Source organism: Psammomys obesus, unplaced genomic scaffold (assembly GCF_907164565.1).
Source record: "Psammomys obesus unplaced genomic scaffold, mPsaObe1.curated_primary_1811, whole genome shotgun sequence".
NCBI lineage: Eukaryota > Metazoa > Chordata > Mammalia > Rodentia > Muridae > Psammomys > Psammomys obesus.
The window spans coordinates 2374354-2389240 of NW_026592439.1; the positions used below are offsets into that span (position 1 = coordinate 2374354).

Below are 14887 nucleotides of genomic sequence, written 5' to 3' on the forward strand. Positions count from 1 at the left end.
TTTGCTTGTTTTTAATTGTTGAGCAGTATTCCATTGGGTAAATGTACCACAATTTCTGTATCTATTCCTTTGCTGAGGGACGTCTGGGTTGTTTCCAGATTCTGGCTATTACAAATAAAACTGCTAAGAACATGGCTGACAAAATGTCTTTGTTGTATACTTGAGCAACTTTTGGATATATGTCTAAGAGTGATATAGCTGGATTTTGAAGTAGCACTATTCCTAATCACCTGAGAAAATGCCAGTTTGATTTCCTAAAGGTTGTACAAGTTTACATTCCCGCCAGCAGTGGAGGAGGGTTCCCCTTTCTCCACATCCTCTCCAGGATGTGTTATCACTTGAGTTTTTTATCTTAGCCATTCTGATGGGTGTAAGCTGAAACCTCAGGGTCATTTTAATTTGCATCTCCCTGGTGACTATGGACGGATATTCAGCATTTTGTTGGTATAATGTTGATATAATTTACCCTTGTTCATTCAAATGCTGATTTCTCTACCCCATTCTGGTTTTTAATCCAGACATTGCATTGTGATACTTATTCTAAGCATCACCTGTCTGAAGTTTGTGTAAACATGCCACCATTTGTTATCTGTATTGTCAATAATACAACCAGCCACAATGCTGAACAATGGAGAGAATAAGGTGGGGAGGAGAAAGGAAGCAAGTGGGAGGAGTAGGAGAGCAGAGAGCAGCAGGACAGGACTTGGAACCATAAGGAGAGATGTACTGGACCTAAGATATGACTAGAAGCAAGTATAATGAGTGAAATCTGAATGGTAGGAAACTATGGGGGGTTGGAGGTTTAGGATGGAGTAACTATTACCCAGCATTGTACTCTAGGTTAATTAAATAAATCTTAGTCTCTGTGTGGTGATTTCTGTATACAGCTGGTTTGGGAATAATCAGTGCTTAACTAAAAGACAAATCAAAAATAAATATTATTAACCCACAACAAATCGTGTCCAAGTAATGTAAGTATCCACACCCTTTACATCATACTTCCATCTAATTTAGTGGGGGAAATAAACTCCCAGGGATACAGCCCTAACTTAAAACCTAAAATCTCCTAGGTCAATTACTGTCTCTTTAAGAGAGACTCTTCAATAGGCCCAGGAGTAAAAGACAGTCTACTGTGGGCAGACCCAAGACTTAACAAAACTGGCTGCCACTACAGTCTAACAGGAGGGGTACACAAGCATGGCTTCCTGATACTGTAGCTGGCTCAGCTCAGCTCAGAGCAACAACAGCAGCCATGGCTAGAAAGAAAGGAACTGGAGGCAGACAGACTTCTAAACAGAGCTTGGCCTAAAACTGCATCTAAAAAAAAAAAAAAAAAAAAAAAAAAAAAAATGCCATGGTAGTGGGTGTTTTAATCCCTTTTGGCTTTGATTGCCATAGTCATGGATCTGGTTGTCATTTGTTTAATGGTGATAGCTCTTCTCCATGCCTTCTTCAAGAAAGTTCAAGGAGAAAATGGGGGAAAAAAAAAAACCAAGGAATGGAATACTAAGTTATAAACAATAGAAAAAGCACTCTTGGTAATAAAAATTAGATTAATAGAGGCTAAAATTCAAAGCTCGCTGGCTGCAAGATACTTGTTTGCTCTTTCTGGTTAGGGTCTGCTGTTTCACTGTAACAACTAAATTCCAAAAAATAACAAACTGGATTTTGATTGTTACAGCTGAATATGACACAAGTAACCCAAAACTCAAAATTTTCTTGTCTCTTTGCTTGATTTTCATTTAAAGGTTTTGAGTTACAATGATATGGATTTGAGAAAAAAAATATTTGAAGAAGTTGGTGAAGGCACATACATTTAATCTGGACACAAAGTAAAAAGAAATAGGCAGATCTCTGAGTTCCAGATCATCCTAACTTACACAACAAAAGCTAAGGTGGCAACTCCTGCTGTTTAGCCACTTGCAGAGAGTCTAGTCTTCAAAATGACAAAATTCTCCTTAAGGTTACTATGTAAATACTTTTTTCTTAATAATAGATATTATGTCCTTACTGATCTAAAGGTTGGATTCACATCAATTTTAGGTTTCTGTAAGGAGAGCTGATGTCACACTTCTCTAAAAAGGCCAGCCAATCTCAAAACTGGTACTTCCACAAAACTGGTACAAAAGGGCATTCTGGCTTAAGAAATATGCTCTGTTGGTCAATATAAGGACTCAAAATTAGGCTGGGAGACAAACATGCAAACCACATGCCTCCCTCATCAAAAAACTTTTTTTAATATAATTTTTATTTATTATAATTTATTCACTTTGTATCCCAGCTGTAGCCTCTCCCAATCCTACCCTCCCTCCTTCTCTTCCTCCTTCATCTCCTCCCATGCCTCTTCCCCTTCCATCTGACCCTAGCCTATCAGGTACCTTTAGGGCTGTCTTCTATAGTCTCCCTCTGTGGCCATCCCTGAGTTCATGTCAGAGACAGCCCCTGTGCCCCTTACTAGGAAGCCCATTTGGAGACTGAGCTGCCATGGGCTACCTCTGTGCAGGGGGTCTAGGTTATCTCCATGCATGGTCTTTGGTTGGAGTATCAGTCTCAGAAAAGACCCCTAGGCCCAGATTTCTTGGTTCTATTGTTCTCCTTGTGGAGCTCCAGACCCTTACAGGTCTTTCTATCTCCCCCTTCTTTCATAAGATTCCTTGTACTCTGCCCAAAGTTTGGCTATGAGTATCACCATCTGCTTTAATACCTTGCTGGATAGAGTTTTTCAGAGGCCCTCTGTGGTAGGCTCCTGTTTTGTTCCTTGATTTCATCTTCTTCCAGTGTCTAGCCTGTTTGCTTTTCTGAATGAAGATTGAGCATCTTATCCAGGATTCTCCCTCTTGCTTAGCTTTATTAGACATATAATATAGGATAATCATGCTAAAATCTGTACACCCAAGACTTTTAAATGCTGACTAGATAAAGTGTCACACTGCTCTGGAAGCTGGCTTTCAAATGTGAGACATTTTTCCACTGAGGAAGACAAATGTTGCTCATGCCTAATGCAAAACAAACAAACAAACAAAAGCCACACAGGGCCCTTATAAGTGGCCAAGTACATGCCAACCTAGTTAAGTCCTAGAAACTCAAATATTACAATTCATATGTTTAAAAGCCTGAACCATCCATCCCATATCAAAAAAAGGGAAAGCCAAAGAATAGCCACAACCAATGTAAAATCCAGGTTCAAGATGCCTAGGGTATGCTTAAGAGCTAAAGCTATAAGGGAATTTATACAAAGTTTCCTTATAAATGCATAACTGTCTATTCGGTATAGAAAAGGGAATCAAATAAAAATAGCTACAACATATATAAAAACCTAGGCCTAAACCTCTAAACAGGTACAAGATGCCTTGGGTATGCGTAAACTCTAAATTAAAAAGGAGTTTATATACAGTTTACATAAAACATGCCTTTTGCCTATTGCGCAAGGCAACCAGCTTGTCTCTCTTATGGGAGGCCTTCTCTAGAGAGATAGGTAGCAGCTTGGCCTAATACAACAGATGCCTAAGAGCCCAAAAAAGATATTTTGATCTATCCAACCTTGTTTTGATTTCAACATGATATTGATTGTATGTTCAATAATAATGGTAACATTAATTGTTGATCCCTTCACACAGGAACAACTCTGAAACTGACTGAGACATAAAAATTGTCTCCAGCAAGAACTTCAGCAATACATGGCCAACATTTCCTTGCCTACAATATCCTCAAAATTTATTATGTTACTCTTTTAATTGGCATAGAGAAAATTGGTTTACAGTTTAGTTTCATCTTGCACATCTCACACATTTATAATTTTAGGACTGTATAATGTTTGTGAGAAATTATATGTTTTTAGAACAAAAGGAGCAGATACAGGAGACCCTGGATCAAACCTGACACAATTCATCCTTCCAGCATGCTGAGACATTGACATATCTCTTCCAGCATCTTGCATGTTCCAGCATTCTGCTTGTTCCTGCCTCAACTGCTTCAATTGCTGTTTCTTAGACAAGCCTGCTCCCAGGATAGCTTTGAAGAAAGCTACTAATCTCAATTGGTCCAGCATTTTAAATTGTTCCAAACAAGACTTCTATTAAACCTAAAATATCTCAACATTCAAAGACTGGACCACAAATGTTAATGTTTGTTTAATTAACCATTTTTTTCCAATTTCCTTTGGGCAGGATTTCTGCATGTCCAAAAAGTTAGCTAGAAAAAAATTTATGAGAATGACATCCAATTTCCTTTAAAGGGGGTCAGGTAGGTTTTTGGTTGTTTTCTGTGGCTGTGAATGTTTATTGACATTGGAAGATGGTTATAAATTATTAATGGTCTTATTCAAAGAGAAAACAAACTTAAACTCAGGGATTTCTGTCTTTTCTTTTTGTTTTCTCTTTCTTTCTTAGTTAAGAAGAAAGAGAGTTGAAAAGAAAGAAAGGTATATCTTTTAGAAATAATAGAACAAAAGGTAGATTATTGAATCTACTCAACCTAAGGCTTTATTTGTTATTCTCTAATAAGGTTATTTTTTAGCTCTGGTATAGGGTTTTGTATGTTGATGCAAAGATAAGTCTCTTTTTAATGCATTGGTAAATTTTAGTATATTGATACAAATTCAAGGTCACTTCCAATACTTTTAAACTGCTATTACTAACTGTTTCAGATATTAGGTAATGCAAGTTAATTGCTAGTTAATCAAGTCAGTCATGTCGGACACTAGTTTAATTTATCACAGGAGTATACATCCTAGGTTTAACAGATAGATATGATTCTGTAAACAGGTTGATTACATAAAGATAGGTAAGTCTTCAAAAACTTCAGAGACCTACAGAAGATGGCATTTTAAAAGTCTTTATTATTTTAAAGATTTTTTGACAATGAGACAGGTCATCTCCTGGCAGCGCCCCGCCTACCTCAAAGAAGATGATGAGCATTGAAGAACCTCCATATAGAGATGGCTTCAAATGTGACAAACAAGCCAATCAGGCAAAAAGAAAATGCCCTTGTTTCACGACAGACAGGATTCTACCCAAAAATGGGTAAGCTTAAATGCCCACTGCTGGACTCTGCGAAAGCAGGGTAAGCAAGACATATATGCTTCACATATATGTCTGTCAAATATTTGAGTCAGAAGGCTGAAGACGATGCTCCAAAGTTATAGAGAATTATGGGTGACTGTTGAGGCAGCAGACTGTGTCTGTAAATTTTTTATTTATTGGAAGATGCTAATATTCAATTCCTATTTACTCCAGTAACTAATTTTATTCCTTCTCAACTCTCTGATGGGGTTAAAGACCAAATAGTTACAGTTCCACAATTAAGCTTAAGTTGTTTAGTATTGAAGAAAATGTTTTTATATAGGTAATACCAATAGGGAAAAAAGTTAATTTAGGTATAGAACTCTAAACTTGTCAATACAGGATAAATAATCGAGTACTTTCTCCTAAGTTTCCAAATGCATGTGAACTGGACATTGCACTTGTAAATCTTCCTTAATAGTTTTCATAAATTTTGTGATTATTATTGTATTGAAAGAAAAGGAGGCTTTCATTGGACTTAAAGGGGAAAATGTTGGTATAATATACTTTTAGAATGTATACAATTTAACTTGTTCATTCAAACGCTGATTTCTCTTCCCCACTCTCTGGTTTTAATCCAGACATTACATTGTGATACTTATTCTAAGCATCACCTGTCTGAAGTTTGTGTAAACATGCCAAAATTTGTTATTTGTATTGTCAATAATACAACCAGCCACAATGCTGAACAATGGAGAGAATAAGGTGGGGAGGAGAAGGAAGCAAGTGGGAGGAGTAGGAGAGCAGAGAGCAGCAGGACAGGACTTGGAACCATGAGGAGAGATGTACTGGACCTAAGATATGACTAGAAGCAAGTATAATGAGTGAAATCTGAATGGTAGGAAACTATGGGGGGGGGGTTGGAGGTTTAGGATGGAGTAACTATTGCCCAACATTGTGCTCTAGGTTAATTAAATAAATCCTAATTTCTTTGTGGTGATTTGGGTATAGAGCTGGTTTAGGAATAACCAGTGCTTAACTAAAAGAAAAATCAACAATAAATATTATTACCCCACAACAGCATTTCTTTAAGTGTTTCTCTACCATTTAATATTCCTCTATTGAGAATTTTCTGTTTAATTCTGTACCCCATTTTTTAATTGGATTACTTCATTTGTTGCTTTTTAACTTCTTTGGTTCTTTCTAATTTCTGGATATTAGCCCTCTGTCAGATATAGGGTTGGTGAAGATCCTTTCCCCATCTATAGGTTGTTGTTTTGTTCTGATGACAGTGTCCTTTGTTTTACAGAAGCTTTTCAGTTTCATGAGGTCCCATTTATTGATTGTTGATTTTAGAGTCTGTGCTGTTGGTGTTTTATTCAGGAAGTTGTCTCCTTTGCCAATGAGTTCAAATTTTCAGGCAAATGGTGGGAACTGGAAAAGATCATCCTGAGTGAGGTATCCCAGAAGCAGAAACACACACAGTATATACTCACTTATAAGTGGATATTAGACATATAATATAGCAAAACCATACGAAAATCTGTACAGCTAAAGAAGCTAAGCAAGAAGGAGGATCCCGGGTACGATGATCAATCCTCATTCAGAAAGGCAAATGGGACAGAAATCGGAAGAAGGAGAAAACAGGGAAGAGGGCAGGTGTCTACTACAGAGGGCCTCTGAAAGACTCTACCCAGCAGGGCATCAAAGCATATGCTGAGACTCATAGCCAAACTTTGGATAGAGTGCAGGGAATCTTATGAAAGAAGGGGAAGATAGAAAGACCTGGAGGGGACAGGAGCTCCACAGGGAGAACAACAGAACTAAAAGTCTGGGCGCAGGGCTCTTTTCTGAGACTGGTACGCCAACCAAGGACCAGGCATGGAGATAACCTAGAACCCCGGCATAGATGTAGCCCATGGCAGCTCAATGTCCATGTGGGTTACCTAGTAATGGGAACAGGAGCTGTTTCTGACATGAACTCAATGGCTGGCTCTTTGATCTCCTCCTCATGAAGGGGGAGCATCCTTTCCAAGGCACATAGGAAGACAATGCAGCCAGTCCTGATCAGGTTTGATAGGCTAGGGTCAGATGGATAGGGGAGGAGGACTTCCCCTATCAGTGGCCTTGGGGAGGGGCATGGGAGGAGATGAGGGAGAGAGGGTTGGTTTGTGAGATTTTGAGGGAGGGGACTACAGCTGGGATACAAAGTGAATGAAATGTAATTAATAAAAAATAAATTTTAAAAAGAGCCTTAATGCTAAAATGCAAACACAGTGATGTCATGGATGACATCAGTCATCTGACAGGGGTCCATCAGCTTGTCTGGATAGAAAATCCATCATTATAAGACAAAAAAAAAAATGTAAGACAAAAAAAAATGTGACTCAAAATATGTGATTAAAATCCTTAAAGATGGTGTTGATTTTGTTTTGCATTGGACATTTACTGCTGTGCCAACCACCCTTGAGAGTGGTTTGTTTCTCCATTGGAGAAAACTAATTTTTTATTCGTCTATGAATTGCAGATATCATCTGTGTTGTGTATGAGGCTTGTGTCCATGCCTCCTTTCAGCTCTATGACCCCATCTGTTAAAGACTAATCTAGACCCTGTGTCTGCTGTCACAGTCTCTGTGAGTTCATATGTGTGACAGCCTTGATGTATCTATAAAGCTTTATTTTATAAGTGTCCCACATCCCCTCTGCTCTTGCATTCTCTTTTGACCTCCTCTTCTGCAGATTTTCTAAGCCCTGAGGGAGTGATTTGATCGAGACATCCCTGTTTAGGCCTCTCCCTCGTGAATATTGTCTGTATTTGTTCCTATCAAATTGAGGAGGAAACTTCTTTGATGATGCTGAATAAGGAACTTATCTATGAGTATAGAGTACAGAATTTCATGAGTAGTCATTCCATTGCTACATTCTTTAGCAGACAAGTAGCATTTGATATTCCCCAAAAAATTAATTATTAATGATTAATTATATTTATAAAGCAAAGATAACAATCAACGGAGAGAAGAAAGAGCCCAGACAGTGGGAGAAGATCTTAATACATCCTGTATTCAGGAATTTGATCAGAATGTAGAAGACAACATTGATGAAATCCTGTGTCTTCTGACCTATTTGTCTCTCAAAGCTCAAATATACCACCTTCAAGGAGTTCACTCATGAATTAAACACATTACACACAGTACTTTGTATTGATGTACTTTTAAAAAAGAATTTTTATTATTTTCCATCAAAAAATAGAATAATAAATTTGTAAATTAAAATACATAATCACAAATCAGAACTTGTTTGGTGTTTCTACTTTAAAATAACAGAATTCATGCTGCATGTAGCCCTGTTCTTCATCTTTTGTGCTTGAATGGGCAGTTGGTATTTCCTTTTTTTTCTTACATTTGGTGACCTTGAAAGAAACAATGAACAATACAATTGAGATCCTTGCAATTGAGTTAAAACACTGTTTATCTTTCTCCAATTGCCCATGCTTGTCTATTCCCACCAAGGGCTATATATGACCTTTTGCTATCTCAAACTGTTGATCTTCACTGCTTCATCTCCTTCATTGCACTCCCTTTTTTAATTTTTTAATTTTAACTTTTATTAATTACACTTTATTCACTTTGTATCCCCCCATAAACCCCCTCTCCTCCCCTCCTAATCCTACCTTCCCTCCCCTTTCTCCCCATGCTTGCCCCTCTCCAAGTCCACTGATAGGGGAGGTCCTCATTTCCTTCCTTCTGATCTTAGTCTATCAGATCTCATCAGGAGTGGCTGCATTGTCATCTTCTATGGCCTGGTAAGGTTGCTCCCCATCAGGGGGTGGTGATCAAAGAGCAGGCCAATCAGTTCATGTCAGAGGCAGTCCCTTTTCCCATTACTGTGGAAGCCACTTGGACACTGAGCTGCTATGGGCTACATCTGCATTACACTCCCTTATGTTGAGCCACCTTTTCCAACTATGAGTTTATTTGAGTAGGTTGGGTATTTACCAGATGCAGTGAGGGGAATTATAACAAAAAGGATTTCATTTTCTTGTCTGAAGCATGGTTTGGAATAGAAAAACAAGACAAAATCCACGATGTTTTGGTTTTCCCCAGTACTAAAATTCCGAGGTATAAGGCTGAGTTGCAACACATGGATTCTTGCATTAGGAGATCTTCAAAATGAGACAACTAATGCCTATGTTCCCATGTCAAAATGCAGCAGTATCTGTACGTGGACTGCTGTATCTGGAGTATATCTTCCATGAAAGCTAACTCTTATCATTTATTGCAGTTATTTCATGAGAGTGCCTTCATCACTTGTCACTACATTGTCTGATTTTTTCCTTAAAATAGTCTATATCTGTGTTTCATGCAGCTTTCATTTTATCTTGACCACAACAATTTTTAAACTTAATTTGTAGTACACTTTAACTTTAGCTATTGCTCCACTGATTGTGATCCATAACTACCACCACTGAACTGTGTACTCATCTTGTCTAAGAATCTGCCCTCAGTGCCAGATACTTTGTGGATTTCTAGTCCACCACTCAGTGTCTTTGGTAGCGACTATTCCTGAACATTTGCAGCTACTCCAGTGAAAAGGAAACAATTACTGTTGGAGGTTAGTCTGGTGCTTTGTATTTGATGCTAATTACTGGCCCCTAAAATCTCATCCTTGCCTGGACAAGCACATTCTCATGTACACTTGCCTAAGAAATTACTCCTGTTTGACCAATAAAATGCAGACACCCGGGCAGGATAAAGGTGAGGTTGGCAGGGCTAAGGTTGGAGGGCTTGGAGGACAGAAGAGATCTTGGGAAGGAGACAGACAGGAAGAGAAGAGGAAGGAGGAAGCCACCATGAATTAGGTGGAGAGAGAAGCATGTAGGCCCGGAGGAAGGACACCAACAATGGCATGGATGGAAGAAGCAACCATGTGAAGAACACACACGTATCTTGGGGTATTGCTTGGAAGGTAGCCCAGACAGTAATAGTCAAAGTAGATTGCATTGGATGCGAGATATTGAGATATCATAGGTGGATATTTTCTGCCCAGCCTAAGGTGAAATAGGCAAATCTAAAATCTAACAGGAGTGTATATTCTTATTGATTATGATAGCATGTTGGTCATACTGCCAGAATAATCATAGGGTAAATAATAAACATTATTAGACCCTACTTATAAAATGAGAACAACAAATTACTCTTTCTCTATCGCTGTGTAAAATCCCGGCTCATAGTAAATATTTAGTGGGTATTCTCTATTAGCATAAATGTAATACCCATGGTGCAATTTGTAGATATAATCCAAGTATTAGATTTGCCAAGTATCCCTAAATTTAAAAATACACACAAAATTATTTTCAGTTTCAGATATGTATGTCTATGTTTATAAGTCTGAATAAATATTTGTGCTATTTATTGAATTTCTTATAGGCACTTGAACATCATCCTGAGCCTACTTCCACCTTACATTCTTCATTCTCAGTGTTAGCATCAGTTCCATTTATCCAGCTTCTTAATGTTCTCTCTGAAATGCTTTTGAATGTTCTTTTAAGCCATTTTCTCTCTCAAAAACCACTGTTACCAAGCTGCTTGTCAAACCACAAGGATCTTTCTACTTAAACTTGAGTCACCCCCATAGACAAGGCCCCACTTATCTTTCCTATGCTTAACACAGGTTATGAAATACTTCTGTGATGTCTTGATAAAGTAGCTGCATGATTTTAAACGTCATGCTCCATAGACTTTGTGTGCTCTAGTGGCGCAAGGCTACCATGATTTTCAAACTGCCAAGGTTTCATGAGCAGCTTACAAAGTTACTGAATATTTAATGTAAAGACACAGCATATAAGCATGTCAAAGTTCATAGTTGTGTCTAACTAATATTTCTGCCTCCGAATCAAGTTTCTCTGTAACACAGATTTTTCATGACAAATACAAAAACTACTTTTTACTAATACATCAAAGTAACTAAGCATTCATCCTCATAAAACCTTTTAAAATTTACCTGTTCTACAATGAATAATCCATTTCCTTATTTCTGACAATACTACATTTATATGACCTTTTGAACAGCAATTTGGCCTTATGTTCTCAGAGTCTTTGTGTAATGGAAGTTTTGGTTTCTTTAAAAACTCATTTATGTTATGTAAGTATGTTTTGTTTTAATCCCAGGTGTGGGACTTTAGTTTGGGCTTTAGATTGGCCACAGCTGAGAACTGTCAAGTGAGGGACATGGCCTTTGAGAGCTGGTAATGGCCTGCACAATATGGCATGGAGAGGGGCATGGTATAGGAATCTGAGGATATAAACCTGAGGGCCCAGAAGAAGAAAGTGTGGTATGTGGTGTTGGTGTGTGGTCTGTGGCTTGTAGCAAGTAGCAGTTTGAAGAGACCAAAAACAGACGGTGTGGTGGTTTGGAGCAGACAGATGGAGAGAAACTGTTCGGGCACAGCAACTTGGAGGCGACTGCTGGCTGCATTTGCTGTTGACAGAGATTGGTATATCCCCCCAAAATAACTCTTTGACCCTAAACAGCCAGTAGAAGTAAAGTGGGCTCTTCCCCCTCTTCCCACTAACCTGTTCTCTCCTACTTAAGTTTGGGAGTTTATAGGGAAAGGCTTTAAGGAACACCAAATAAAATTGTTTAAAAATGAATGCTATATCTTTGTGCTTCACAGCTAGTGGAATTAATAGTGTCTATCACAACTTATCTGTTTGTCTATCACAAAATCTATTTTGTAGATTTTTCTCTCTAGTCTCTTCACCCAGTTAAGAAAATAGTACCTACTACCTATTCATTTTTCATGATAAGATAGACACTTTAATAACTCATCACTATATCAATTATTTTTTTTCCTTAAAGTCCAGATTAAAAGTTAAACTTTCAGGGGCTGGACAGATGTCTCAGTAGTTAAGAGCACTGACTGTTCTTCCAAAGGACCAGTGTTCAATTTCCAGCACCCACATGGCAGCTCACAACTGACTGTAACTCCAGTTCCAAGGGATCTGACACCTTCACACAAATACACATAAAACGAAATCACATAAATTATTTAAAAAGGAAAAAAAAAGTTAAACTTTCCCTAGTATCAGTCAGGTCCTAATTGTTGTAGCTGGCATTCATATCACATCTAACTTACTCAAAATCCTTGCTCTTGTTCACTATTGAAATGGATTTCTATGCCATTCTATGTTTTTCATACATCTTGTTACATAGCATAAATACAATATTATTGGACTATTTCTTCAATATCCATTTTGAAAAATTCTTTTTTCATAGAAATGAGTATAACGGCATCATCTTAATTCTCTCTTCCAGATACAGAGTTGTCTATGTAAAATAATGAAAACCTCATGTTCAGAATCCTAAAGAAAAAGTCAGTTTCCTATTTGGGAAGTCCATTCCCAGTCTACTTCCTACCTCAATTAAACTGTGATCTCCACTCACTAATTTTGGTTGCTTGTCAATTGTTCTCAGCTGAAAGCAGTAGAGTTGGAGTTTATCTCCTTCCTCACAGTTGATGTTGTAACATTTGCCGTTCCCCACCACTTCTATATGATTTTCTTCATTGTCTTTTATTTCATAGATTGTGTTCTTTACTTTCACTGTTTTCTGCAAAAGGCAAATTAATATTCATTTTATGAAAATTAAATTATTCACAGTCATTGCTATACATTCAAAGAAAACCTTTTTTTTTCAGGACAAAAATGATCATAGGAAATATGAAACCTATTACAGACATAGGCATACAGGTATCTTCAATGAAGTCGTTTGAAAAAATTTTATTACTGTAATGATTCACTTTCTTATCCTGGAGATTTCTGCCTGAAACTGTTAGGGCAATAAATGTTCTTTCTGTTTTTCACTGCTTCCTGTTCCAGAACAGCTTAGATTCCTGTAAATTACCTGAGACCACAGTAATGAGGACTTTGGGCAGCCATCTTTGTATCTTCTGTTTAAAGGAATGAATGGACATTTGCTCCTAGTGTTCCTAACTCAGTAGGTTATAGGGAATCTACAGGTAAGATTGCAGTAATTTACGCATCTAGACCCTCTTAATACCGATTTCATGTTTTATGTTGAAGTAAGCCAGTGATCCCCAGTTTATATTGTATTGAATTTTGCTTATGCTATTGCTCATCAACTTTTCAATAGTGTTCAGATACATAATTTCTAAAGCCTGTGCTATAAAGTAATGGATTTGAAGTAAAGGAGCTTTTAAAAGAAGAGAGATGGAAAAGTCATAAGGTTGTCAATTCATAAAGCATTTGTTGTATTCACCAAAGTCATCATTTTTTAACTGAATTCTAATATGATGAATTTGGCCATTGATGCATCAATGAGATGTATGTATGTATATATCTACCAAATCTAGAAATCTAGTGAATCAAGAAAACTAGATTCACTTGCCTTCCAAATGTCATTTCATAGAATGGTTCTCAGTTTCTAAGCTAATATAAAATAGTTAATTTAACAAGACACAGGAATCAATGCTAATTGATTAAACTATCTGCAGAGATAGTAGATGCATTCTATTGAATGGTTTTGAGTTTAAGAGATGCCACGTAATCTACTTATGATTTGAAACACATGCCACAATGAATTTTCACCCTTGTTCAGGGAACCTTTAGAAACAAAGTCGACAGAAAGAAAATCATCAGTATTGTATAGTTGCAGCAGAGCTTAAAAATCTGAGACAGTTAGCCTGGCACCAACCTATGTCCTGCACCGTTGCCTCGCACTGTGTGTGAGGGCGGGTATTTGTAATTAGTAAAATAAAGTTTTCGGTAAATCATTTTCAGACAGCTCTCTCAGAGATATCTTAAAATAGACTGTTAAATAGTCATCCACTCTCATTCCCTTATATGTGGAATTATTTCACCCTCTACCAAAGCAAAGGTAGAATTCTGTGTCACAATACTGTCATTAAGCAGTGACTGGAAAATTATCCTATTTGGTTCCAGGAGTTGGTTGAGAAAAATTAAAAACAAGTTTTCAGGCATTACCTTGTTTAATGTAAACAAGCCATAAAACAGTGCTCCTGAAGCACCCTTTTCAATATGACGGATCTTGGGTGTTTCATTTGCTCTTTTGATAATACTGTTGGGAACTTCAAACTTTAGGTCTGGGCCAGCTTCAACCACAGAGGAATTTTCATTTATCTCTAGGATTTCTTTCCCCTTGACAAAATTGGAGATGATGATGAAATTCTTTTTTGTGAACTTCTCTCTCAGGGAGACGTTGAAAACTTTCACATGGTAATACTGGTTCTCAGTAGCCACTTTAGCATGAAACATGGTCTTTCCTCCATGTTCTGATGTCTCATATTCAAATGGATGTGTTGAGTTGAGCACCATCACTGTCATGGGATCCATTTGGAGAACATCACCTTTGCTAGTGCTTGGATTTGTGGTCTGTGATTTCTGGTTTTGTGTTGAACAAATAGAGCGATATAAACATAAAAATTTAGTAGCAAATAAAACTTCACCTTCACATAATATCAATCTCAACATTGTTCCTAATAATTTCTATGTATTTGTAGAACTAAAGATAATCTAAAGATGAATTTTTTTAATTCACCAAAAGGCTAATGCATTAAAGCAAAGGACTGACCAAGTAATGTCTGAATACTCTCTCTGAAAAGCAGAGTCATCTTTCTAACACACACAAAATGTTGAGCATAAACAAAGCACAAGCTGTTGACAATGATTTTATGAAGTACTTTCGTGAAATTATAATTAATTCAAATATAGCCTTTATTCTCATGGCCAAAGCATATAAAAGTAGAAAAATAAATATTATTGAAAATAGAGGATAATAATCATATTCCATAAAGATGTCAAAGGTTGGTAGTTACCACTGGACTCTCTGGGGGATATTCTGAGGCTACA

General features: G+C 37.3%; 1 protein-coding gene across 1 annotated transcript in view; it reads right to left on the reverse strand.

The window, feature by feature from the left end:
- Window positions 1-14419, reverse strand: part of LOC129681336 (interferon-activable protein 204-like) — a gene marked incomplete at its 5' end in the record, with an annotated part of 40534 nt that extends 26115 nt beyond the window's left edge. Inside the window, 3 exon segments of the mRNA XM_055613238.1 lie at window positions 10683-10684; window positions 12410-12608; window positions 14003-14419. Of these exon segments, the coding sequence (XP_055469213.1) occupies window positions 10683-10684; window positions 12410-12608; window positions 14003-14419 (618 nt within the window).
- Between the last annotated feature and the right edge of the window lie 468 nt (window positions 14420-14887).